The sequence below is a fragment of the Diplotaxodon limnothrissa genome, linkage group LG2, assembly GCF_057381915.1.
Source record: "Diplotaxodon limnothrissa isolate DT_005_m linkage group LG2, D_limnothrissa_male_GT1.1, whole genome shotgun sequence".
Classification (NCBI taxonomy): domain Eukaryota; kingdom Metazoa; phylum Chordata; class Actinopteri; order Cichliformes; family Cichlidae; genus Diplotaxodon; species Diplotaxodon limnothrissa.
The window spans coordinates 30065533-30092301 of record NC_140597.1 but is presented as its reverse complement, the minus strand read 5'-3'; the positions used below and the strand labels follow the sequence as shown (position 1 = coordinate 30092301).

At 42.5% G+C, this 26769-nt stretch overlaps 4 protein-coding genes across 6 annotated transcripts; 3 read left to right on the top strand and 1 right to left on the bottom strand.

Moving 5' to 3' along the window:
* The first annotated feature begins 2791 nt into the window (after positions 1-2791).
* hnrnpaba (heterogeneous nuclear ribonucleoprotein A/Ba) lies at positions 2792-7430 on the top strand. The gene is made up of 9 exons (XM_085362154.1): positions 2792-2845; positions 3367-3605; positions 4044-4212; positions 4300-4458; positions 4548-4679; positions 4776-4866; positions 4972-5127; positions 5237-5322; positions 5780-7430. Exons 2-8 carry the CDS (start codon positions 3382-3384, stop codon positions 5305-5307), a joined length of 1002 nt encoding a protein of 333 aa, XP_085218280.1. The 5' UTR covers positions 2792-2845; positions 3367-3381; the 3' UTR covers positions 5308-5322; positions 5780-7430.
* On the bottom strand, positions 6930-10435 carry phykpl (5-phosphohydroxy-L-lysine phospho-lyase). Its single transcript, XM_085362144.1, has 13 exons — positions 10291-10435; positions 10077-10195; positions 9783-9942; positions 9629-9703; positions 9457-9544; positions 9248-9364; positions 9046-9128; positions 8731-8956; positions 8332-8486; positions 7819-7908; positions 7567-7700; positions 7425-7469; positions 6930-7081 (listed from the first exon to the last, which is right to left on the bottom strand). The coding sequence occupies exons 1-12, from the start codon at positions 10347-10349 to the stop codon at positions 7426-7428; spliced, it is 1350 nt and encodes a 449-aa protein (XP_085218270.1). The 5' UTR covers positions 10350-10435; the 3' UTR covers positions 6930-7081; position 7425.
* Positions 10436-12923: 2488 nt separating this feature from the next.
* On the top strand, positions 12924-14605 carry LOC146638678 (protein FAM53C-like). Of its 3 annotated transcripts, none has more exons than XM_085370491.1 (4): positions 12924-13004; positions 13120-13180; positions 13259-14085; positions 14369-14605. In XM_085370491.1, exons 1-4 carry the CDS (start codon positions 12924-12926, stop codon positions 14603-14605), a joined length of 1206 nt encoding a protein of 401 aa, XP_085226617.1. The 3 variants fall into 3 exon arrangements, with proteins under 3 accessions (XP_085226617.1, XP_085226600.1, XP_085226608.1); XM_085370474.1 differs by having other exon boundaries at positions 12924-13007; XM_085370482.1 differs by having other exon boundaries at positions 12924-13007; positions 13120-13184; positions 13263-14085.
* A 1690-nt stretch (positions 14606-16295) lies between these two features.
* On the top strand, positions 16296-26539 carry ctbp1l (C-terminal binding protein 1-like). Its single transcript, XM_085370463.1, has 11 exons — positions 16296-16364; positions 17414-17462; positions 17837-17983; positions 21696-21850; positions 22733-22877; positions 22994-23200; positions 23319-23533; positions 24262-24392; positions 24497-24624; positions 25860-25977; positions 26061-26539. Exons 3-11 carry the CDS (start codon positions 17923-17925, stop codon positions 26245-26247), a joined length of 1347 nt encoding a protein of 448 aa, XP_085226589.1. The 5' UTR covers positions 16296-16364; positions 17414-17462; positions 17837-17922; the 3' UTR covers positions 26248-26539.
* Positions 26540-26769: the final 230 nt, after the last annotated feature.

Here is a 26769-nt window from a genome sequence, read left to right as displayed (position 1 = left end):
GTTGAATTAAGCTTTCATAAAAGAAAGAAAGCACTTTCTTACTGCTTGTAGTAAGGTTTGAACTCTCAAAGCACTTTCTAAGCATTAAGAACAATTCAATGTAAAGTTGTGTTAGTTTGTCCATTTACCTTTGAGCCTCTGAAAATGGGGGACTGCGTGTACAATTGGCTGTCATTCCTGAAGGGTCATGCAACACTTTTGCCTAACTCCCTGAAATAAAGTTGCACTGTAATTTGAATCTTGTGTGTCTGTGTTTTTAAATCTATGGTGGCGATTACTTATGAACCTAACTTTATCACGCTGGGATGAAAGGTCTGGAAATATTCTCTGTAATTTAATCTTTGAATAATTTGATTTGGGCAGCTCCTTAAACTATTTTACAGCAGGTTTGGCACTAATTGAACATACAGTGTTGTGACAAAGTATATTTTTCAAACTTATGTCCCATATATCCTCTGATAATTGTTAACCTAGGTCTACTTCCCATTGAGTTGCAGTGGTTTTAGCCCTAGCTGGGAAAATACGTGTGTCTGGTGCTGCACTTTCAAAGTCACTCGTGTGTGATCTTATGTCATTTTTTACCTTGAGATATTTAAAGAAGTCTCATTGTGAGTGAACTTGACTTTGTTGGAAGGATATGAAAGTTACTTTTAGGTAAAAGTGGCCATGTTAAATATTTCTTTTATCCTCCGTACAAAACAGTGCACCATCTGACTTGGAAGGGGGAAAGAAAGTATTCAGTATTATTGGCAATAATACTATTGGTGACTGTTTAATGTCGAAGAGCCACTCCATCTCCAACCCAGCAGGTAACACTGCTGGTCGACAAGGCAGTAGACAGCAGAGTAAATATTTGGCAGCACCAAATAACAGGACAAACAATTTTATAGGGTCTGCAAATGACGCTGTTTAAAAAGAGTGCATTTTGAAGTAGTGAACATGGTTGCACTGAATCCATCCGATAACCTGGGTCGACTGTATGAACCCAGCTGAGATCAGAATGTTACTTGTTGACAAAACACTCAATAACTTTATTTGATTTTGATGATGATGAGATGAGATAACCTTTATTTGTCAGTTGCAGGTCTTTTGCTCACAACCGAGATGACAGACCTTGCCGACCGTACATACAATACAAACATCACATTGGGGAGACAGGTCAGGCTAGGTAGCGAAGAAAAAAACATCGAAATGTGCAACACAAAAGGATAATACAGGAATGCACAGGTATCAACACACCATAACACAATAAACACAGTCAAGCAATATTTGATTTTGAGTCAGTTCTGTTGCTGTTGCTCCACTCAGATTGATTCACTATTAGTGAAAATAATAACTTATTTGTGCATTTGGGTCTGCTTATTCAGTAAGAGGGTACTTCCAATACCATTTCCTACATTTATATGCTAAGATTGTTGGAAACGGATGATTGCAGTTACCCAGCTGTGAACATTTTGTTCTGCAGTGTGTGACTCTGTTTGTTCCTAACTCACCAGGTATACAGAAAGCTGCTTATACTGTAAACACAAGTGCTTATGACTAGCTCAGGATATATTTTTTTCTTAAATAAATGGACTGAAGCATTATAACCCAAGTGTATATCCTTTTATCACACACATATTTCTGGTAAAAGGATTTAGAAAAAGAATGACAGAAAATTATGAGTTCTGTCAACACACTTCAATGCTTTTGTATCTGATTATACATATACAATTGTGTGTATTACAACCTCAAGCCAATCAATTAGCTTTTACTGTGCACTGAAGACATTTGAGTGTGAAACCAAAAGATGAATTTGAGAAGAGAGATCAGTTTCATTTTTTTTTATTGCCGTTACTGGCATCTAAATGTGTTTTTTTTAAAACATAGAATATATATAACTACATCAATTCTATGACCCATAGACTTCATCATATTTCTTATTTCTTCATTAGTTCATTAGTAGTCTCTTCATTAGTTATGTCTCTCCAGGGTTCTTTTTCAGCACCTTTTTCAGGGTTTGTCCTTTCAGTCTTTTCTTCATGAGTTGAAATGTTCAGCTGGGTAAAGATCTGGTGATGGCCAAAACCTCTCATGCCACAACCGCCACTGTGCTTCACAGATAAGCAGATCCCTTCTTTCTCCGTATATTGGGCTTTCCATCACTCCGGTGGAGGTTAATCCTTCTCTCATCATCAAACTGTTTAAGAACAGCGGTGGTTCATCTTTTTACTTTTCTTTTAACTTCAGTTTGACCTTCTAATTTTTTACCGCTGGTCAGTGGTTTGGATTTTGTAGTTTGGGCCCTGTTGTGTTTTCTAAGCCTCCTTCACAAGTCTTCACAGGTGAGAGCAAAAGAATTAAACTGAGTGAAGGTTCAGGGCTACTTCCCTATTTAAATAATCAATAAGGAAAAAATAGATTATTAATGGATTACTGTGCCAGTGTGTTTTGTTACTTTATCTGAGCTGTTTTACCTATATCTCGCACTCTATGAATATGGATATAACTTGATGACGTCACTTTATGATTTTTTTTTTTTATTAATAATGAAAACTTCACTGGTAATTTTCAGACCAAGTTCCTTGAGTGGAGCTGAAATTACCGAGCAGTGAACACACCATTCTGAAAGTACTCTGAGTTCCTTCCTGAGTTCTCGAGGCGTGAACATCTTTTGTAGAAAAACAGAAAAAAACTGTCTTACATGCCATTGGTCGGTGCCGTGAATGGCAGCAGAGATTTTCCAATCAGAGGGCTTCTGCGCAAAAAGGTCGTTTTTTTCTCCTGCTGGTTCTAGAAAACCAACCACGAGTTGCCGTCGTGTGGGAGAATCCATCTTGAAGAGAGCTCTCCGGTTGTGTGATTAGTAAGTACGTTTCTGTATTTCATTAGCCTGATTAGTTTTTCTCATTATATTGTCACGTAAGTAATGCGATTCTTGTAATCTATCTATTTTTTAAACAGTTGTTTTTTGGGGTACGTGCAGGTAATTTTTGTAGTTATTAAAACTGTAGACTGATATTGCGGCCGTATCGGCCTCGGCATTACGTAACTGCGAATTTGAGTTGCATAGTCCCGGCTCGGTTTATCAGCGCGATACATATGTGTACAACTTTTCTAATATTTGCCCTTGGCAGTAATGCGCTAAAGATGCAGTTTGGTTACTGTGATGTGTAAGTGAACGTAACTCTGTGGCCATTTCCCGGCACTCGGTAATAAGCGGGGCTCTCTGAATGCAGGGAACGCGATCGCGCCGGCCAAAATGGTGGGAAAAGCACGTATTGGCACCATGGAAATGGCGAGGCATGCACGGCATGACACATTATATAACCCCCACAACTGTATCACTAATTCCTTACTCTATCTTGTTTGTGTTGGGGGACTTAGGTATAATTGTGCAAAATGTCTGAGTCAGAGCAACAGTACATGGAAACATCGGAAAACGGCCACGAAGTCGACGATGATTTTAACGGAGCCGGCCTCACTGAGGAGGGGAACGACGACGACGACGGCGCCGCCGCGAATGACTGCGGAGAGGACGCAGGGCCCGAGGACGACGACAATTCGCAAAACGGCGGCACGGAAGGAGGCCAGATCGACGCCAGCAAGGGCGAGGAGGATGCCGGGTGAGTTTAAGAGGCCTGCTGTGAATCTGTGAAGGAAGCAGGCGTCCCTAATGAGCGCTAGCGGTTTGCCACGGCTCTTTGTTCAACCGGCCTTTTGTTGGCGCCATGTGCAGCGCGGAGAGGGGGGGATGGGCGCCACTGTAAAGATTAAATCTAATATATAGTTGCTTAGAAAAGCAGCAGATACGGGGTGGGTGCTGTGCCTCTACCATGGGGATTTCTCACTTTATTAAACCGGCCTTGAAAGATGGCTAACGGCTAAAAGCTAAAGCAAGTGCTACCTACCTACCCCCCTACATTACTGGGTCACCAGATGTTTTGGGACAGCCTGTATATCTACACCCCTGGTTCTACCCACTACCACTACTGTGTGAAGCTTGTTAGTGGGGGGGTGCCTGCAGCTGCTGCTGCTAACAGTGTCCCTTCTCCTGTGCTCAGGAAAATGTTTGTTGGCGGTCTCAGCTGGGACACAAGCAAGAAGGATCTTAAAGACTACTTCTCTAAATTTGGCGAAGTGACAGACTGCACCATCAAAATGGACCAGCAGACAGGCCGGTCAAGAGGCTTTGGTTTCATTCTGTTTAAAGACGCAGCCAGCGTAGAAAAGGTAAGTTATGTAATTATGTGGACACGTGAGGCATATTTTCACAATGTGGGCAATTTTACATGTGTTTGTTTTTTCTTTGTCTAATAGGTTCTTGAACAGAAGGAGCACAGGCTAGATGGGAGACAGATTGACCCCAAGAAAGCCATGGCCATGAAGAAGGATCCAGTAAAGAAAATCTTTGTGGGCGGACTCAACCCTGATACTTCAAAGGAGGTCATTGAGGAGTACTTTGGGACCTTTGGAGAGGTACATTAGAAGCACCTGTCAGCATCTAATGGAATTAAGTGGGTATATTGGAGGTGGCTGCTACAAAACTCTGATTTCTTTGTTTGTAGATTGACACCATAGAGCTTCCGCAGGACCCAAAGACAGAGAAGAGGAGGGGATTCGTATTCATCACGTACAAAGAAGAGGCTTCGGTGAAGAAAGTCATGGAGAAGAAGTACCACAATGTCGGTGGTAGCAAGGTAATGGCACAGCAAGCTTGCCGGCTGAAATTTAGTTAGCCAGATTTATAAGTCTTTGCAAACGTTTAACACGATGCTCTTTGTGTGACATTGTAGTGTGAAATTAAAATCGCGCAGCCCAAAGAGGTCTACCTGCAGCAGCAGTACGGTGCCCGTGGATACGGTGGACGTGGGCGAGGACGTGGAGGTAAGCACGAAATCTGTGTGCACTTCAGAAGACTCTTGATTTCAATCATGGCCTAAATTTGTTTCTGGAGACTTGTGACAAAAGCTTTCTACTTGTTATTTCTAGGCCAGGGCCAGAACTGGAATCAAGGCTACAACAACTACTGGAACCAGGGATACAACCAGGGCTATGGTTATGGACAGCAAGGCTACGGATATGGTGGCTATGGTGGCTATGACTACTCTGCTGGTTATTACGGCTATGGGGGTGGCTACGATTACAGTAAGCGATAAGTGGCCCCAGGGAAAAGAAACAGAATGAGAGAAACTTTATTTTCTTGGTCCTCCTTTTTGTACAGAAGAACTCAGTCCCTTTTTCTCTTGTCCTCCAGACCAGGGCAATACAAGCTATGGGAAAACTCCAAGACGTGGAGGGCACCAGAGTAGCTACAAGCCATACTGATCACACATAGTGCAGGTATGCATTTCTGCATCATCCGTGGTAGTATGAGAACATAGCTGTAACCATTAGTGCCTTCTGACCCCAGAGATCTCCATCTACTCTAAGTCCATTCCAGCATTGTTGTGGGGTTAGGGTAGGCCGCCTTGTGGGGTCTGTGATCATTAGAGATGGATTCATTCCACCTGTCGGCCATCTTTAGATGAACCTGTACTGCGACTGTTTGATCAGTACGCGTCGAGTTTGTGGTGGTTGAAAGCGGGAATAAAGGACTGTTTCACCTTTCACCAAAGTGCTAGGTGTAACAGCTAGAGGTCGTGTCCCCCTCCCTTCCCAGCCCCTGCCCCCGTCCAAAAAGTGTGTCTGTCCATCACTGACCAGTCAAACTCATTCATGCACCTGTCTGTCTTTGTGTAACTGCATGCCGCATTTGGTTTATTCTCAGTAACGTTAAGCACCGTGTTTTTCTCTCAAGGTCTAAAGTAAATAAGAAAAAGAGATCCATGGTCTGACTACAGCGAACATGGGCTCTGGCTTTTCCTTTGGAGTTGGCAGAAAATTTGGACTCATGCTCCATTTGTACAGATCAAGTGAGGAACTGGGGAAGCAAATGTCACTTTTCCACTTTTTATTTTATATTGTTTTTTGTTTTGTTTTTTTTGTGTCCATTTACATTTCCAGTGATGGAAGTGTTATTTTTACTGTACTTTTTGGTACCTTTTTGAATCTAATGTATTGTATGGTTGTATTTTTACATGTCTACTGGATTTACAGATGAGCAAGAGCTTTTAAAGCTCGCGAATAAAACAAATTTTTTTTTTTTTTTTTTTTGTTTATTTTGTTTTGGTGTTTATAGATTTTGTTGTTCTCCCATGCTGAGTGTTGGATGTGAGTTGCATGGCTTCAGATGTGGGGTGAGGTTAAAAAAAAAAAAAAAAGGGATTTATACTAATCAAAGGGTTCTTTGTAAGAGTGTCAAATAAATATTTGCAGAAGGCCTTGTAGACAAAGACAACCAGCAATTATTTGGTTTTGTTTTTTTTGTTGTTGTTGTTGTTTTTGTTATTTTGGCTTTTAAGGAGATTCTTCCCCCATCATGTCTGCAATTTTTAAGTGGCTTTACTAGTGTTATTCAACTGAACGCAAGCCTGTTAAATGTAAGAGGGTATTCCCTCTCTCACTGGAAATTCATTCCTCTAGTGTCTTTGGCAAATTGGTAGAAATAAACTTTTGGTTTATATTACACATGGATCTTTCTGTTATTATTTGTAAAGTTAACGTTAAATGTTTTTGTACTGTTAACTGGCTTGCTTGTTTCGTCTCAAGTAATGTTAACATCTCCATGGGAAGCTGTGGGAGAGGGCTTCACTACCTGCAGGATAACTTGCTGAGTGTAACACCCACCCCACTAGATGTTAAACTGCAATACTTGAGCAATTTTTGTGAATGTGTCCGGGAGTTATAGTTGTCTGGTAAGTGCTTAACTCTACCATGCTGTGTATTAAGAACATGTTGCCAATCAGTGTTAAGTCACAGCTGATTATGTGAACTGCTGTCAGCAGAAAAATGATACAAGAACCAGGATTACAGTTAAAAAAAAAAAAAAAGTTTATTTGTCAATATTTTCTTTAATTTATTTATTTTGTATTATAAAAGTGTGGAATTTTAAAATGTCATCTTCTGGTAGACTACATTTCCCAGGTGGCAATGATATGTTGTGGCTTGTAGTGTTTACCTCCAGTCTGTGGGGTGTCATCAGAGAGGTGACTGGTATGATCTGTTGAAAATGAGAATGACTAAAACATTTGCATTGATATTTCACTTTAAATGGGCATAGTTTGAAACGAATGACGACGCTGATCCAGCAGTACAGTTATTTAAAATTCACTGTCACCGCTTTGATATTCTCTGAATTATTAATTTCCAGATAGAAGTCAAACTTCTCTAAAGTGAACCCCCACAGTAGTCTGTGTTGAGTGGAAGAGGCAACATGTTCTGTGAAGCTGTTTGGTCTACTGGAGCCTCAAGAACAGATTTTAATCTCTACCTCTAAATATTATGAATGTGACCACCTGACTCTGTCTGATGCAATTAAAATGTTTTCTACAGGTTTGACAAACCTTAGATGTCTTCCTTTTCCAGTTTGAGGTCACTGGCTTTCATGTCTGAAAAAAATGAAATGGTTATATTTTGGTGTTGAGGTTTTTATGGACTGAGTAGATAGCATGCATATAACCTTGTTTACAATGTTAGTCAGCTAACCTGTAAGGATGCGATCAATACATTGCACCACCAGCTCTGCATTCTCCATGCCGAAGCACATGGGAGGCTTAAACTTCAAGACGTTCTCCCATGGGCCATCAGTACTGACACATATTTGATCCTCCTCCTTCAACCTGATATAAAGAGGACAAACTCCAATCACAGAACAGCACTGGGGAGTAAGCTTTTTTTAAAAAAACATAAAATGTAAAAACTAACTGATAACTAATATGTTGCACTGCAGTCCCTCACCTCTTGACCACATGCGCTGCAGCTTCTGTGGCAGGAGTCTTCTTCTCTCTGTCAATCACCAACTCAATTCCCAAAAATAGTCCAACACCTCTACAGAAATAAAGACATGGCCTTTTATTGGAATTATGAAAGAATTAGCATACTTGTCAAATATATTTACATGTTAAGTATTCACGTTAGCAGCGGTTTGCAGTCCATGTCTGAAAATCTGAGATTTTTGTCATTCATATCTAGCTTTTTATACTGCAAAGGGTAAACACTACCAAATATATGTATAATAGGGTATGGAGGACAATTTCTATACATTTGAATAATTGAACATTTTTAGATTAAGTAAGATCAAAACACCACACCTGCAAATAAAAGTGAGATGTCAACGAGGCACTGTAAACATGGACATGTCTGTAGGCAAGCTTTAATTAGTAGAGTCACTGGACTTCATTATACGGCAGCTCAATTAGTTATTTTTTAAGTGCTATGAACTGCAGGATACCGCTGACATAGCATCCTTACCTGACATCTCCAATTATTTCATGTCGTGCTTTCAGTTTTGTGAGCAAATCTTTTAGGTGGGCTCCGACCCTCACAGCATTTCCTCTTAAGTCTTCCTCCACGATCACATCAAGGACTGCTAGGCCAACTGCACATGAAACTGGAGTCCCGCCGAACTGCATGAAGTTGGAGAGTAAAATGAGTGATTTATCTTTAGAATATGCATAAAAGCATTATATTTAAAAGTAACACAGGAACTGTGAGTGAAATGTACGTTTTAAGTCTTAAAATGACATTTCTCTCTTAATGTCATTTTAATATTAATGGTAAAATGGTAAAATAGCTATTATTATCAAATACCTGGTTGTGTGTGGAGATCGGGCATTAATTTATGCTACATTAAGGTTTCTGTATAGTCACCGTATTGAAGTACTCCACTCCGTTGGCTGTAAAAGCTCCAGCTATCTCTGCAGTGGTTGCTACGCATGCCAGGGGATGCCCATTGCCCATCGGTTTGCCCATGGTCACAATGTCTGGGCAGAAATCGTCTCCCTGAAGCTGAAAAGCCCAGAAATGATGTCCCACACGCCCAAAACCTGTCTGGACTTCATCTGCCACAAACACGCCACCAGCTGAGCGCACATATCTGTGGAGAATACGACGAGGAGGCACCACACTTTCATTGTTGTACAACCAGCTGAGCAAAAACAACCAGATAACTGAAGAATTACTCACTCTGCAACTTTAGGAAAGTATCCTTGGGGCAAGATTATTTGTCCACCAACACTGGGCAGGGATTCAGCAAAGAAGGCTGAGATCTAAAGAAAAACAGATAATAAATATGCACTATAAGTGTAATGTGCTTATTATTAGCACTGTTCTGAGCGTGTGTAGTAGAGATTTTATTGAGCCTGCATGGAACTGGGTTATAGTGTACCTTACGGCCTTTTTTGTGAACATCCTCTATAAGGTCTTTTACTGTATCAGCATATGCTTGGCCTGGGTTGGGGTGATCTTCTCTGTATATGCCTCTGTATGTGTCTGGTAGAGGTGCCTGGGAGGATGAAAGAACATGTTCTTTGAGATCAGCAGGAGTCTATTGCTGGGCAGCAGTTTTTGTGATAATAGGTTTCTAAATTTACACACCACATGAACCCATTCTTTCTGTCCCGCCAGTTTCCGGAACTTGTAAGGGCTAATGTCGATGAGAGACATTAGATGCCCATGGTATGCACTAGTGTAGAAGGAGAGCTCATTATAACTGAAAAGCACGCGTAATTGCAGGGGTGAAAGGGCTGCAATGGAGCAAAATACTTACTGGTCAAGAACTACGACATCTTCATGTTGGGTGTACTGACATGCCAAGCGTAGGGCAAGATCATTGGCCTCTGAACTATCAGGAAAAAAAAGATGTAATTGTACTTTAGAGAATGCTTTTTTTAAGGAGTATGAGCGTGCAACAGAATACTCACCCAGAGTTAACAAAGTAGAAGACACACAGTTTCTGGGGGAGGGTAGCAGCCAGGCGGTCAGCATACAGGACTATGTTGTCATGCAGGAATCTTGAATTTGTGTTCAGGACGTCCATTTGAGCTGCTGCAGCCTTTGTGATGGCGGGGTGACAATGACCCACTTAGAAAAACATACATACAACATGTCAGTAAGGGCGTTAAAACGTCCTGCCACTAGGTGGCAGAAGTGTAATACACTGTATTTTTTTAATTGGTTAGAAAAAACGGACTTGAGACTGGATGATAATGTTTTACCATGTTGGACGTTACTGATACAGTCCAAATAGCGTTTGCCATTTTCGTCAAATAGATACTGTCCTCGTGCTCTTACTATTTTCACCGGGTCTTCTGAATAAAACAGTTTACATGACTGTCTGTAATCAAAGAAATCAATACGTGTCATTTGCACTATATGCACAATAAGCCTGTGAGCAAGCACCAAGAAAACACCAAGTTTCATCTTACATACCCGATTAGCCTATTCCTCATTGCAAGAGTTTCTTCTTTCCGAAGTTCTTCTTGCGCCATGACAACTTAATCTCTGGCTCTTTTAATTTCACGTATACCAAATACAGATACAAATACAATGCCATAAACTATAACAGCTATTGACTAGAAACTTATGGAAAACTGTTTCGCTAACTGACCCAATACGCATGCGTCGGTGGCAGAGCTGAGTTCACTTCCCACTAAGTTCAAACACTTTGTAGTTTTAACTTTTCTTTTCCCCTGTCACAGGTAAGGTAGGGTATCTAAATTTAATAAATATTTTATTATTCGACCTATATTATAAAATACATTTGCCTTTATTGTTAGACAGGAAGATTTGAAATTACGCAGAACGGTGTCACTGTGGGACGGTCAAAGTGACAGAAGCTCGTAAAATAATTGCAATGTGTTTTGCTGTGAGTTCAGTTTAATTTCCTCCAAAACAACAGAAAAAAACAATAGTAAACGTTATACATTTTTGGTATGTCTAAACCTCATTTAAGCATCTCTTGAATCACCAGTTGTAAAGGCATGTGACAAAAACACCCTCTCAATTGGTATCGTCCAGAAGCTATAAATACTCAGTTAATCTGCTCGCCACCCGGTGCACTCGCTGCGCAGCTTTGGTTGCTTAGGAACGCCTGAATGCAGGTAATACATCAAGACAGCTGTAGCATGCTAGCTTGCAACCAAGCTGCCTGACCAAGCTAACGCTACAAGTGATTTAGACATAGACTGTTGGGTTAGCGTTAAATTTAGGAACGCAAATTTTCATACTGGCCTTACAAAACGTAGCTATAACCGACTGGAATGACAAGCCTCTAACCGGTCGCAATCAGATCTATTGTAATAAACTGACGCTAGTAATTTTAGTGCATTTATCCTATGAGCTAGCTGACAACTTGGTGCTTCACTGGCTGCATCGTGTTCGTGAGCTAGCTTACCACATACCACCTTGCTCACCGGCTATAATCGGAATCCTATCGATCCTGTAAGTTTAGCATTATTTTAATGTGTTACATTGTAACGAACAACAGCTGGATTGCAGTTCATGAATTTTAGCTGATGGGCAGAAACGTGGTTTGAGTAAGCTGCGCAACACTGTGTTAAACTCGCTTGTTTTCCATTTTTTAAATATTTTTTTTTAATTTTGTTTTTTTAAATACAGTGTCCTTAAGTCAAAGCTATTTTATCAAGGTGGCTGTGCTAGAGGTTTCTTGTCATTTCGACAGCGTCCTATATTTTTTTTCTTATGCTGATCGAATGTATGTTTGCTAGTCACACTGAAAAGTGATGCTAAAGTTTTATACTAGTTACTTGACAGCTCTTGATTGTGTTCAGGACATGACAGTGGAAAAAGCTTGGTCTTGTGCCCCTTAAATAATGTCTTGTGGCATGTGGAACTAGGCTAGCAAATGCACTGTTTGCCACAAGGAGGAGGAAGGCCCTGGAGGCCACATCTTGACTCAACAGTGATTGAACGAAAGTCTCTTAAGTGAGCTGAAATATAAATGCCATCAAAGGGCCTCAAAGTTGCTAGATTAATATTTGGTTTTTTTGAAGGGGGGTTTTCCACCCTACATGTGCTCTACACATTCTTTTAATAAACAGAAGTCCAAAGGCTAATGGGTCATGTTACATTTTAATGCAACGGTCATTCTGTGTCTTTTACTTTCAATTTGAGATGTACAGCACTGAGTAATAGACTTCCTGGGATTCCATACATGGGCTACTGCAGGGGAATCTTCAGGTGTTTGTGCATTCAGTAACTAATGTTTTTTTTTTTTTTTTTTTTTAGTTTTTGATTACAAGTAGAGTAGTTCAGGACTGTATTTGGTTTGGCCTCAAGTAAGTCCTTGAGACCTGGTCACTATTCTTTTGTCCCCTTTACAAAGATACTATGGTATGCTTCCAGCCCCTGTCCCATTCATTTTTCACACACTTCCCCCTCCATCCTTTCCCTTTTAGTCTTTCCCTCCCCCTTCCATTCTTTACTACTCACAACTTTTGTCATTTCAGTTTATTGGACCCTACTGACTTGATTGCAAAAGTTTTCACTTGAGTTGTAGTCTGCATCTCCTTCGAAATAAAATTTTCTTTGGAGTCCCATTTGGAATGACAATATGAACTTAATTTGATGAAATGTGACGTGCTGCTTTGTTCAGGGTCACCTCATGTCCATGTGTGATTCTCGCCTTAGTGAGCATAAACTTCTGCTCCTGCATGAATGAAAGGGCAACTTATAAGCCCTAGCTTGGTTCACATAGACCTGTGGTCAGTGTTTGGTGTGCAGCTTTTCTGTTCCTCTTGCTGTGGGCTTTCCCAAACAGAAAAACAAACATTAGAAAGTACCCTCTGCCCCACAATGACTAAACTAGTTTGATTTCTCTGCAGTTTGTCTAACCACTTATTTAATTTGTTTCAATCTATTCTCACCTGCCTCTCTAGGTTGCATAAAGATGTTGGTGGCAAAGTGAGGAACCTGGTCAGTCTGGCTGGTTGAGGTGTAGAGGGGACGCCACAAACCACGCCAGAACTCTGACTAATGACACTTTCACTGCCCTTGGTAAATCTCCTCATCTCCATGTCTCTCCCTGGATCATAGCTACAAATATGGTGACTCTTATAACAGAGCAACTTCGTAAGCAGAGTTTAGAAGAACCCTATCACAAGGCCTTCTCATTCAGTGTGAATGTGGTGAGTTGGATGGTTTAGATGGAACAAAGTCTTGTCCTTCAAACTGATTTTGTTTCATTGACTTGGTTTTCTCACTTCTGATTTTGAAAACAAGTCATTCTGTTTGTTACAGTCATTACCTACAGTGGGCTCCAGTCCCACTGTCTCGTGGAGTGCTCATAAAACAACACAAGGCAAGTTTAGTGAGTTAAGAGCAACATTTGTGACCAGTGGGGAAATTGGCCTCATGTTTATCTTTTTGGCATTTTCAGAGAGCTACACCTCAACTACACATCCATCATCTGTTGCCAGTGTTTTGGATGACTCCTGTGGACTTGATTCACTATGGCCTACTTCTCAATCTGGAGAATCACTCCAGAGACCAGAACGTCCCTTCAAGGCTTTCCAAAGTTCACCTCCGCCACCTCCAAAACGCCACTGCCGGTCCCTCTCTGTTCCAGAGGATCTGTCTCAGTGCCGCACCACCTGGCATCCCAGCGCATCAAGGGTTTGGACCCCGGTGAAACGTAGCTGTCACAGTGGTGGAGCATCTAGTTCAGGCTCTGGAGCCAGCTCTTTGCCACTTTGTGGTCCTAGTTCCTCCTTCCCCTCTTCCTCCGTACACTCATCTGCTAGTCCTACCTTCTTTAGCTTAGCGCTATCGTCTGACTCCCTGATATCATGGGGCTTCCCATGGGACCCCTGCGATACACTGAAAGGAGCGTGTTCTGCATCCTTTGCTACGCCTTCTTCGTGCTCTTCTTCACCGGCCCCGCTGACCTCACACTATGTGCTGCAGCGTCGCTTCTCCCTCTCCCCTGTACACATTCAGAAATCTCCTACGGTGCCCTTGCCCCCCCAACCCTGTGCAGGTTCAGCCTTGAAATATGGCCGTTCTGACTTGGAGCACCCAGCGCTGTCTCCGTCTCCTACTTCAGCCTGCAGCACACCATCCTCATCTAGGCGTGGCCTCCACCCTGCTTTGCCACGTTGCCACTCGCAGCCCTGTGACATGCGCAAACCTCGCTTAAAGAGGCGCCATGACCCAGATGTTCTGCCCTACCCAAGGCCAGTCCTCGACTTCAGCAAGATGACACAGGTGAGCAAGGAAGGTGGTCCATCAGTGTTACAGTACCTCTGTGACGGAGGCTAATAGTATTGGTGAGCAATCAAGTTCACTACTTTCCTTAAATGTAGCCTTCTCTTTGAGACCTTTTGTGATCTTTTTTTTTTTTTCTTTTTTTGCTTTTATCTCATCACTTATGTTTTACCACTTTATCTTTATCACTTATTATTTGATGCAAGGACGCAAGACAGTAATTATTTTTGTCTATAAAAATAGTAACATGATGATCATGATGCACATGGTTTTTCCTGCTTAGATTGGTAATCGTGAGAGCCCTGCATATGGACCAGGTAGCGGTTTGATTCCAGTGACCTCACAGGTGGAACGACGTTCAGCTTTCTCTCCGGCAGAGTTTCTGGGAAGAGCCAGCATCGGGCCGCTCAGTGAAAGTGAGGAAGAGGAAGACGAAAGGAGGCCTGCAGATGGAGGACAAAAGATTGTTTTTGAAAGAGACTGTACAGAATTGGATCTGAACCTTATAGAAGAAAACTGATCGCTCCTTGGTGCTCTCAGTGTTATAACTGCATCAATATCCATGTTAAGCACACCTGCAGGCTTATATTTTCTTTTTAATATAACGTGCTCTTCTGGCAGTTGGTGGAAACCTGTTGCCCTCTCTATACAAATGTCCAGAGTTTAAAAGTAAGATCCAAGGACCCCATGTGGGAGGCTAATATCCAATGACATTGCTGCGATCATAACACTTGAGCTTGCTCACTATTCAAAATTGCACAAATTTTGTTAGCGCTGGCCTGTTGAAGCACTCCTTAAGGAAATGTGCATGAGCGAATAAGCAAGATTTAATGCGCACAGATTTTTGACTAATATTTGATATTAAGACAAGTCTTAATTAGCATAAGCCACTGGTTTGCATCTTGATGGCCTTACATATCCTTATCAAAGAACTTTATTGCCAGAGGTTGACAGAATGTTTCTATTACATGACGCACACTAAATGCCAGTAACTGAATGAGACCGATTGTTGTTCAGTGCTGCTTCTGATACTCGAGTAGACTACTTTTGTATTTGGCTGACTGAATTAAATGTGAGCTGTTTAACAGTAGCTAAAATGTTGCTGTGTGTAAGATTAAAAAAAAAAAAAAGCCCATACAATAAGTATCCATATTTAATTGTTCTGTGTATTTAACAGGATACATTCCACTTTTTAAAAATCTCGCCTAAAGCCTCTTCACTTTTACTGCTGTTCTAACTTTTCAGATATATTCTGCTTTTCTTCTGGCACAAACGACATAACACACCCTCTACGTTACATTATCTTTTTGGAGTTTGTGTAATTGCTTTGACATTGACACATCTTGTTAACAGTGACACGGCTTACATAAACTGACCATGCCTTAAGCTTAAAATACAGAGTTCTTGGTGCTGTGCTCTTGTTTTTCACAGCCAGGCTCCTGTTTGCACTGATTGAGATATTTCTGAATTCGAGGCACATACACTTCAGTGGTCAGTCGTATGAGTGCTGCAGCTGGTCTTCACAGGGCACAATGTAACGGGCTGTACAGTGGTTTGAGTGAGTACATGCGTCCAGCCATTTCTGAGAGTGTATGTAACGAAAGAGTGAGGCTTTTAAGAAACGATTTCTTTGGCTGGAAATATACTTGTTGCACAATTTATGTACAAATAAATTTAATAGAATTATTTTTTTTTTCCCAAAAAGTGTCTTGTCCTTCTTTTCTTCTTCTTAAATGAATATGAATGTTGTTTCATGCTTGGACCCAACATAAAGGAAGTCAGGGGGCAGTAGATAATTGGATTATTGTGACACCTAGTGGCTGATCTCAGTATAATAGTCGTGCTGTATGGATATACTGTATAGTCCAGTTTGGGTTAGTTAACATAGATATTGACACACATACACCAACATTTCGCGCTCGGGGAGAAAATATGTTTTTCTTGTAAACTATATTGTAGCTAGCTGTAACCGAATTACAAATTGAGCAGAATCGGGTCTGCGGGTGTATGTGTAAGAACGCTGCACACGAAGTTAAAGTTTAAGCAGAAAGTTTTGATAGCTGCCTGCAGACTTGTTGCACTAGAGTTTGCGCGTCTTTGTCGTTCCGCCTTGAAAGGTGAGGGCGCTCCTTCCAGTCCAAGGATGCTTTCTCGCACACTGTCTGACCCCCACATCGACAAGCCACTTCCTCTTTGTCTAATTTCATGGCGATCGGGAGAGAGGGAACACCGCCGACGCACGCACACTGTCTGAGCACTCCTCAAAGAGTTTATTCGGGGTAAATAATTATCATTTCTCCTCACAAGATTCGCTTTTTAGTTCACAAAGTAGATGTGGTTCAAATCAAGCATACGGGCGATTGTTCCTTCCCCGAAGAATTAATGATTTTAAAGCTTCTGGGTCAGATATTTCACATTGTAGCGCTCTTCGCTGATAACAGATCGGACGAAATGGGCTCCCCCTCCGTTCTCATCTCCCACACACTCAGCTGCACGCTAGTTATCGGCGATAGCTAGCTAACGTTAGCAACGCTTCAAACGCCTCATGTAATTGTGGACGTGGGTTGTAGCAACACTATTCACGAGTTAATGAGAAGTAAATAACATCAAAAACAACGTGTACTCGAAAGTTGGCGGGAGTTTGAACTTGCCACTAAAATGTTAGAGAGTCCTCAAGTGTTTGTGTTTGGGTTAGCTAGCCACCGTCGCGCAGCTAGCTGCTGTGCTATGTGTTTAGTTAGCGATAGCTCGGATTGCGATTCAAAAGTTAATGCTAGCTGAACTAACTCGGAGTGGACTTTAGTGAATGTCATCTGCGTATATGAGTCAATAAATGTAACGTTTGCATTTAACGGATGAATGTTATCCTTCATTGTAAGCGTTCCGGTGTTTCTGGATAGAGTAGAAACGAGTGAGCTAGCACTGTAAGCTAACTAGTTCATTAACGGTAATTTGGGAGCTAACCGTTGGGGATATTATAACCAAAAAGTTATCAAGAGTGTCCTTTCGTACTGTTTATTCGTACTGTGTGCCTAGGTTGTTGTAGTAAAGTTAAGGAGAAAGTTGGGGAACACGAACGAGTGTAACTGTGAAAAAGAAGGGGGGGAAAAAACTATGCGAGTTGTACAGCGCAAGTTACTTCTCTCAAAATACTTTTGCCACTAGATGATGGCCATATCATTTTAATTGCTGTGCATGCGATGTTATAAGTGTCGAGTTTTATTCAGTTATTATTATTATTATTTTTATTATTTTAATGAGCCACCTGCAGCGTCACTGTTTCGCATTATTATCACCTAAAGTAATTTTATCTCTGCTTTGTTTACAGTGTAAACTAAGTTGTGAAGCTGACTGGTGCAACAGACGCTATTCTCCAGGTGAGTGTCTGTCTAAACCCTGCAGCTGTACTAATAAATCCTTATAATAAGTTTCTGGGGGTAAATATACAGTATATTTCCCCCAACGCCCCCAAAACCGTAGTCCTGTAACTTTTTAGCTTTAGTTATCACTTGATCTTGTGAAAAAAAAGTTTCACTTGAGAGTGTTTTCATTCCTGGCAAGTTTGATTATGGCTAACTTCTAATACTCCAAATTCTATGTGTTTAAAAAGAAAGTGACTCTTTTTTTGAATTCTAAAATCCTCATTACTTTTCATTTGCAAGTTGGGTTTAATGCAGGTGTCAACATAAGGATGCATTTAAAATTTCAATTTTTTTCATCTTTTCATTTTTGGCTGGATTCTTGTACGCAGGTGAAAATACGTGGACGTCATTAAAGGGACCCTGCCACCACTTGGATCTGTTCTTTCTGTGTCCCTGGGTATAGACTGCTTGGTGTATGGCTCTGATGGACAAGCACAAACAAATCAAGCGGCAGAGACTCGACCGCATTTGTGAGGGTGAGACTATAAGCATTACAGTCATATATATGTAGGATTCTCAAAAATATATATATATATATATAAGTGTTTTGAGGAAGTATAATAACATTTGTTTGTAATGTTCCTGTGCCATTGCACATAATGATAGTTTCTTATGAAATAATCTTTAATACTTGGTTGCAGAAGAGATTTACTACATGCTGTGTCCTCATGAGAAAACCACCTTTTAAGCCACAACTCACAAGGGTTTTAACTCCGAAGGCGGACAGTAGTAAAGAATTTGAAATATCCATCAGAATGGGCAGATGCACACAGTCACGGTGAAATTAATTGTTTCGATTTTTAGGTGAGAAAAATAGGTGAACTTGGATCTTTTTAGCAAAATGCATTTGAAGATGTTGCACTGCAGATTTCTAGAGATACAGTGGTTGGAGAGTGGAGAGTTGATGATAGTGATGAGACATAACGGTGCGCTAAAATGGAGGGAAGCGTCTGGAAGAGTCTCAGGAGACGGGTGAAAGGGAGAGAGGACAAGGTGAAGGGTCGTGGCCGCAGCTACAGGGAAACGGGCCAGCTGTCTCTTTAAAAAACGACAACAGCCCCCCAAACCGCTCTCAGCCTCAGCTTGGGCTATGCTAATGAGGTTAGTGCTGGTTGGCTGGCTCTCAATAGAGTTGCCCGGTGATTGGAGGCAGGCTGTGGGGGAGGGGCTGGGCGTGGATGACAGCTGGGATCCAGTCAGCCAAGAGCAGGCTAACAGAGAGAGAGGGAGGAAAAAAAAAACGAGCAATAGAGGGAGAGCAAGGCGAGGGTAGAGAGAGAGGAAGACAGGCTGACAGACTTCATAATGCAAGGTTAGCCCCGGTGCTCATGTGTTTTCTATATCGGCATGTGTTTTTGAAATTTGTGAACTGTGGAAGGGGGGAAGGGATCTAGGCTCTGGGTGTGGTGCCGGCTATGTGTGTGCAGTTTCCCTTTTTTCTTTTTTTTCCTTTTTTGTCTTTAGTGTGTGTTGGTGTCGCAGGCGTAAGAAGGAACTGAATAATCGCATGTGTGTGTATGTGGGTCTCACTGTGTCTGGGTGGAGTACTGCTGCTTGCTGCATTATCATCGCTTGCTGCCCCTCCCCCCTCACCTCTTACTCTAACTACAGAAGGGGGGGGGGGGGGGAGGAGGAGGAGGGAGTAAGGGGAAAGAAAGGGAGAGGGAGGGAGAATGAATGAATCACTGAATGAATTGCATTGTGTGTGCGGCCATGCTCGCTGGTTGTAGGCCTCGGGTATACCGATGTCCTTTGCTCAGATTGCTCTCTGTGTAGGCCTACTTGGATATATATTTTTACACAGGGAGTCTTTGTGACGCACCCATTTGGGTTTTTCTGCATAGTAAGAGTCTTTGTTTTTTCTTTTTTTTTCTCTAGCCTGTTTGCAGTCAGCATGACGGCATTCTTGAACCTTCTGCCGCAAATGTGAATCACACTGCTAAATGGTGTGCATCAGATTGAGTGTACCAGGCTTTATAAATACCTTTTTCCCCTCAGCTTGTGTGCATTTTATTCATGAATTGAGATATGCTCAGGCGTCAGAGGAAGCTTTCGCAAATATTTGTTTTCCACCCCCCTTCCAGCTACCAGCGCCTTTTCTTCCTCAACAGTCTCACCATTACGTCCTGTCTTCTGTCCAAGTAAATGTTCCTGCTTGTCACACTCCCCACCATGGGGGCAGGCGCACACACACCTGTCACCCAACAGGACTGAGATAGTGAGTGCTGGCGCATGTGTGGAGTCAGTCCAAGCCTGAAGACGTTAAAGTCGCCTTCACGCGTCCCTAGAGATTATTTGGGCAGGTTATCCAGCTCTCAATCCAGGTGTTAAGTGGACTTTAGCTGGCTTAAATGCAGCAAAATGTGTGAGTAGCACAGGTAATTGTCTAGAGAATCCACAGCGAGTGAGTGGGCGTCATGTGTCCTGCCTCCAGCAGGCTCTACCCAAGTGGACAGTCTCCTGTTGTCTTCTAGTCCTGAGAAATAAGTGTTGGATCTGATTCTCCTGAAAGATTTATCCAGATTTCATGTGAGAAAACTACAGTGAGCAAGAGTAAAACACACTTTACTGATGTAGCTGTTTTTGCAAAGATGTGGCGTTTATAATTTAATTGAATAGTCTGTACCAGTAAAAATATGATTTTTATATACCAAAAACAAAAATATTATCCAACATACTTAAATGTTGTGTTAAAACACTGACATGGCAGATCATTTATTTAAGATGTTAATATTATAATTTCTTTTTTGAGAAGACACAGACTGAAGTGTTAGGGTGTTTGCTGAGTGGCTTACTAATGTTACAGTTACATTATGTTGGCATAAGCATTTAGTGTTAGCCACTGCAAACATTTCAGCCTATAAAACAAAGTTAATTTCACAACAGCAGTGCCAGCTGTCTCAAACAAAATGCTAACGTGTATTTCAGGATAACCTAAGAAGGACCATACTTTGTTTGCTGATACTATGAAGTGAAACCCACTCAACTTGAATTCCGTGAACCGATCTGGATGCTGGTCTTTCAGGTGCTTTGCTCAACTGGAAGTATTTCCTCCCTTTCTCTAAAAAATATCATTTAATTTGCAGGGGGCATGTTGCACTTATCATCCCTTGCTTGCCCACCTTTGAATGCAAAGTACTTCCTGTTTTTCTTAGCTACCATATCGGTTCTCGCGGCATCCCTATTGATCCCTCTGATTTGTGGTAATCGTGCAATATTGACCGTAGTGCACATGAGCCAGTTGTGCAGATGTTTGCTGCTGAGGTGTTTGTGAGTGTGCGATTGGGGAAATAAAAGGGTACAACAGGAAAAATAAGAAGTAGGGACTCTTCCAGACGGGAGAATTTAGGTCATGACTCAGGCCCCCCCTCCTCTCCAATCCCCACAACCTCCTCCCAGAGACCCCACAGTTTTCTCCGCCCCTCCCCCAGTCATCATACACCCATCACCTCACCCCCGTTGTCCCTACCCCCACCCGTCTGCTCATACAGTAGGCAGGCCAAGTTCCCAGAATTAACACTTAACTAAAAGCCTCTCTTTCATTAACCAGTGTCCGAGCTTCCCCTTTATGAGTAGTAGATTTGAACAGGACGCGATGGATCTGTGAAGTCTTGACGGTGTATAATGGTTACATGCTATCCTAAACAGAGCTGGAGTTCAATGCCAACTAGGCCAGATGGCTGGACACTGTCCATGCCCCATCATAGATATGGTTACACATTGCTTTTGTAACCTTAAAACACTTGGTATAAACACACACACACTTAAACACACCATTTTGATAGTTCCCTTAAGGTTCTGGTATAAGTGTTGGAAAAATACAGTCATAAAAGTCTTGAGTTATTATTGTCTAGCTCTGTTTAGCCATGTGCGCAGGGTTTTTTTTTGTGAGGGTATGATGACTTGTATCACGTCGGATAGTCCAGACATGGGAAATGCAGACTGTTGAGTCACAAACCTTCAGCTGAAATTTACTGGTTCTGAAATGCAAGTAGCTGGTAGCTCTTTACGTCAAACGTCATGTGGAAGCTACATTTGAAAGGGGGCAAAAAAGCAGAAAGGCTGTGTAACAAAATCTGTTTGAAAACAAGTGCTCACATGCGTCTGTGGCAATTTGATACTTTTACCTGGTTCTTGCTTCAGATTGATTTGATGCACATTTGTCCCTTTTCTCCCCGGCGGACTCAGGTATCCGACCCCCAATCCTGAATGGGCCAATGCACCCTCGGCCTCTGGTGGCCCTGCTGGACGGGCGTGACTGCACTGTGGAGATGCCCATCCTGAAAGATGTGGCCACAGTGGCTTTCTGTGATGCCCAGTCTACACAAGAGATTCATGAAAAGGTAGAGGAGACACAAGCACACACGTTAAAAAGGCACGACATTCTGATGTCACATGAAACATTCTTCTAAAACCTTCTAAATGTCAAAAAAGGCTGCATTCCCTTTTCCTAGAGCTGTAAACTTCAGACAGCGTCTAAGCTGTCTACACAAAAGAAACCTGCGGAGAAAAAAATTCCCCCCCACACAGATTTGGCTGTGACAGATGGCTCAGACATATTAACAAGCACATTTTATGTTATGTTATGTTACATAGTCTCTCAGAGAGAACCCTCTCACTTCTTTTTTTCCTTACTTAGAAGGCTCAGTTACTAACTATCTCTGACCTTCCTGTCTCATGTTTTTCTTGCTGGCTGCCTTGCTGGCCAGGATGCTATTGTAGCGGTCCTCACTATCATTCACCTGCTTCCTAAGAGAGGATCTGTCCCATGGTTGGAAAGATTCCATCTACACCATCCTGGGCTGCAGCTGGAGATTGTTAGTCCTTGCTTTGCTTTGAAACTCCATTATGAGCTGGAGAATCGCTCTTAACAGAACCTGCAGCAGATGGAAAAGTGTTTCATGTACAAACAACGTGAAGTCACTCAGGATTAGCACCGCTAGCTGCAGCCCAAGACAGTGGAGATGAATGCAGTTGATTAGTTCAGTTTATTATTTCTTTCTTTATTTCCTCACTTCATTATTCATTTATCATAATGCACTTAGCAATAGATTTGTAAAGAAGCAGCTGTATTATTTGATGATTTATTTAAGAGAGCATGCATGCACCTCCTTCACAAGTGGAATCGAAATCTGTGCACAACACTGCAGCCTTGTAACAGAATGATAAGTGCAGTCCACTGAGATGAACACCGAGGTGTTAAAATTTCCATCTGTCTCCAACAGGTGCTAAACGAGGCAGTGGCCGCTCTGCTGTACCACACTATCACTCTATCCAGAGATGACTTGGAAAAGTTTAAAGGCCTACGAGTAATTGTCAGGATCGGCTCCGGCTTCGACAACGTTGATGTCAAAGCAGCCGCTGAGCTGGGTGAGAGGATCAAATTTGTACTGTATTTTCAGAGACTTGTACAGCCATGCTGTGACACACAGTAAAACAGAACGGTTTAGTTAGTGTTTCTTTCTTCTTTTCTACCTGTTATTTAGGCATCGCTGTCTGTAACGTGCCAGCAGCCTCAGTGGAAGAGACAGCGGACACTTCGCTATGTCTGATTCTCAACCTGTACAGGCGAGTAACCTGGATGCACCAAGCTCTAAGGGAGGGGACCCGTGCTTCTAGCGTGGAGCAGATCAGAGAGGTGGCTGGTGGCGCCGCTCGTATCCGGGGGGAAACGCTGGGCATTATTGGTCTAGGTGAGTAAAAAGCGTAGTGAGGGGTGGCATCAAAGTAAGGAAATGTGACGAATTTTAAAATAAGCCTGTGCACCACTAATGGCTTCTTATACCCCTAACCTCCCCTTCCTCCTTCCAGGACGTGTTGGTCAAGCAGTAGCTCTGCGGGCAAAGGCCTTTGGTTTTGGCGTGATCTTTTATGACCCTTACCTGCCCGATGGCGTGGAGCGCTCACTCGGCCTGCAGAGAATGGCCACTCTGCAGGACTTGCTAATCCACTCTGACTGTGTGTCCCTGCACTGCAGCCTCAATGAGCACAACCACCATCTCATTAATGACTTCACCATCAAACAGGTGTGTGAACATACTCCAAATATCCAAAACAATGTTGGTTTCAGAAAGGGTAGCATTACTTCCACCTCAGCTATGTTTTGTTTAGAATAGATTGTCTAGTGACAACATACCTCTGCTATCTGTTTAAACCCTGTGAGTAGCTTGCGTTGTTTATTTTAGATGAGATTAGATACGACTGCATTCTGCCGTACTACTCTAAATATTATCTTGCATCAGCTGATAATTTGGTTCAGTTAGGTTATTAATTTTAGATGTATTTGTCACATCCATATGATTAGAAGTTTATTATCAAAATGACTTCAGTAACATCTGAGGACTCGTTCCTGCCTAATTCTGCCTTATTGCTCTTTGTGAGGATGAAAAATATTTTTCTGCAGGGGTCTTTGAATGCATTAATTGTAGTTTTTTGGTGGGATTAATTCAACATAATCATTATCTAGCATCAGCTAAGTAAACTGCTGCTTTAGCACACAGGAACTACTGGCTGGTGTTTTGTAAATAATCGACAGGACTTTAAATGAGAGTGACAATTTCTATGTGCCAGACATTTCAAACATTTGCAGCTTTTCCTGAGCCAAACCTTGTAATTGTGTGACTGTGTGTGTTAATCAGAGTTTAATAGTGCTCATTTGTTTCAGTTTGTACTGCATTTCGCTGGAAATTGAAATTCTTAGCCTTTCCTCGCAAGCTCTCATCCACATTGTTGAATGATATTGTTAATGACACAGATGCGCCAAGGAGCCTTCCTGGTGAACACATCTAGAGGCGGTCTGGTGGATGAGAAAGCACTGGCTCAGGCCCTAAAGGAAGGCCGGATACGAGGTGCCGCCCTGGACGTCCATGAGACAGAACCCTTCAGGTAACCCTAGTGAATTGGGCTCTAACTGGCCCGCTACATTCATACATAAGTGTGGTGCAAACCCTCAGTGCTCTCTCTGTATCAGCCTGTACTTTCTTCTCCAGTTTTTCAACAGGCCCTCTGAAGGATGCCCCCAACCTGATCTGTACCCCGCACACATCTTGGTACAGTGAGCAGGCATCTGTCGAGGCTCGTGAAGAGGCAGCCAGAGAGGTGCGCCGGGCCATCACTGGTAAGACGTGTACACTCATCTCATGAGATCAAGCCATTTCTTTCGCTGCAGTGAACGCATTATCATGTGACACTCCTCACTTTTTGGCAACTATCACTTTTCTAATGACAGTTTGGGTTCTGTGAATCGCCCAGTGTTTGTATCTCTAAGCATGCATACAGGTTTTTTGTGGTTAGGACAAGTGCAGAATTAGTGGATCAGAGCTGGAGTCTGACTAATTCTGGATTTTCTTAAGATGCGTGATAGAGTTTTAGAGTGCTACCAGGAGTACCCCTTGTTTCTCTTTTTTGAACTGAGCAGTTACTGTCATATTTCAGACCGGCTTTCAGGACAAAGTTACTCAGTTTGGATCAGATGTTAGTGAAGGGGAACTCTGCCTTTACACTTTACTAGCACTACCCTTGGAAAAACCTAGAAACTCTTCTAATGATCATAAAACCAAGTTTTTATTACCAAGGTCTCAAAACTCATTAAGGGTCCATGGGATGTCCTCAAATATTGTCTTTATGGGAGAAGAGGTTAAAGAGTAAAATTCCAAAAACACAAATTTTTAAATTCTTGATTATATTTCCACACATAAAAATTTAAAATGAAATGCCTACCACCAAACACAGAGCATGTATGATGAATCAATCAATCAAAGCTTTATTCGCGACATGCAGGTTGCCCTGCAGTGAAATGGGACCCCCCCCCCCCCCCCCCAACCCCCCCAACCTTACAGACACAACACAGACATTACATGGGGATACAAGTCGAAGATCGGTAGCGTTACAGAAAAACACTGAAATATACACAACAATGGGAAAGTACAAGAGGGAAAAAAGAGACCTCTACTCATGCTGTGCTTCCATGGTAGGACAGCATGAGAACAAGAAACAAAAAAACTCCTCTGCACAAAAAGCACATAAATGTCCACATCACACTTTGTGAAAGACATGACAAGCCACAGGATTGGGTGGGGGGTGAGGAGTAATACGAAGCGAACACAGCAGCCGCCCTGCACAGCGCTACCATTCCAGCGCGGCACATAGACCCGCTGTGTTCCCCCGCAGGAAACAAGCATCGAAGGCGTTTGGAATACACAGGCTTCATTGGAGTAACGTGTTCCCTGTTGCCATGCTGAGACTGTTTTGACTCATATTGCTAGAACATTAAACCAGAAATGTATCCGGTAGCTGAATAAGGAGGTTGTCGGTCATATCTGACAGCGAAACTTTGTGGTTTGTTTTCTGCAGGGCGTATCCCCGACAGTCTGAAGAACTGTGTTAATAAGGAGTATCTGATGGCAGCCTCTCAGTGGCCCGGCATTGAGGCCGCTACTGTTCACCCAGAACTAAATGGAGCCGCCTACAGGTGAGCGGAGAATTGACCGAGATTGCCTCATTGGTGATAAGGTTGAATTTAACCTGATCTGATTTTGTTTGGCTCTGTGTCAGATTTCCTCCGGGGCTGATCAACGTTGCAGCAGCAGGCGGTCTCCCAGGAGCTGCCGCAGGCGTTGAAAGTTTGGTTCCAGGAACCCTGGCACATGGCATCGCCCCCGTCTCCCACCCCCCTCACGCCCCATCCCCAGGGCAACCTACTAAGGCCGAAGCCGACAGAGACATCCCTTCCGACCAATAGCCCCCCCCCACCGCCGTCAGCACATTCCGTCATCTCTGGAAACCAACCCCCGCCTCCCAGGATCAGACACAACCCTACCCTCCAGTACATCGGCAGCACTAGTTTGACCTGACGTGGCTCTACAGTCTTTTCTCAGATCACATAACCAGCCCAGGAGTGACCTGTCCACACCACAACAATCCACCCCCCCAACCACCACCACCCAGAATACACCCTTGCCTCCATCATCCACCTGCTCACCCACCATCCCCTCATCTCCTTCACTCCCCCACTACGTCAGCAATAACTGTGTTCTCAAGGATTCAGTGATTGGATTGGTTTATTTCCTTAGTTGGTTGTTGTTTTAATGAAAAGTTGATCTGCTCTGGTTCTAGATGTTAATGTTTGTTTGTTTAAAAAAGAAGAAAACAAGAAAAAAAGCATTTCTGACACGAGGCTTTACAGTCTGCCTCCTGCAGTCCTCCTCTGACCACTAGAGGCACAGACACAGAATGGTTGAAGCCCCACTTTTGTACATTAATG

Coding starts and splice junctions, on each gene's coding strand:
- ctbp1l (XM_085370463.1), top strand. CDS start 17,923: ATGGCTCTGATGGACAAGCACAAACAAATCAAGCGGCAGAGACTCGAC. Junction 24,393..24,496: donor CATGAGACAGAACCCTTCAG/GTAACCCTAGTG, acceptor TTTCTTCTCCAG/TTTTTCAACAGGCCCTCTGA. Junction 25,978..26,060: donor CTAAATGGAGCCGCCTACAG/GTGAGCGGAGAA, acceptor GCTCTGTGTCAG/ATTTCCTCCGGGGCTGATCA.
- LOC146638678 (XM_085370474.1), top strand. CDS start 12,924: ATGGTGACTCTTATAACAGAGCAACTTCGTAAGCAGAGTTTAGAAGAA. Junction 13,181..13,258: donor TGCTCATAAAACAACACAAG/GCAAGTTTAGTG, acceptor TGGCATTTTCAG/AGAGCTACACCTCAACTACA. Junction 14,086..14,368: donor ACTTCAGCAAGATGACACAG/GTGAGCAAGGAA, acceptor TTTCCTGCTTAG/ATTGGTAATCGTGAGAGCCC.
- phykpl (XM_085362144.1), bottom strand. CDS start 10,349: ATGGCGCAAGAAGAACTTCGGAAAGAAGAAACTCTTGCAATGAGGAAT. Junction 9,365..9,456: donor AGAAAGAATGGGTTCATGTG/GTGTGTAAATTT, acceptor TCATCCTCCCAG/GCACCTCTACCAGACACATA. Junction 8,487..8,730: donor GAGTGGAGTACTTCAATACG/GTGACTATACAG, acceptor AACTTCATGCAG/TTCGGCGGGACTCCAGTTTC.
- hnrnpaba (XM_085362154.1), top strand. CDS start 3,382: ATGTCTGAGTCAGAGCAACAGTACATGGAAACATCGGAAAACGGCCAC. Junction 4,213..4,299: donor ACGCAGCCAGCGTAGAAAAG/GTAAGTTATGTA, acceptor TTTGTCTAATAG/GTTCTTGAACAGAAGGAGCA. Junction 4,459..4,547: donor ACTTTGGGACCTTTGGAGAG/GTACATTAGAAG, acceptor CTTTGTTTGTAG/ATTGACACCATAGAGCTTCC.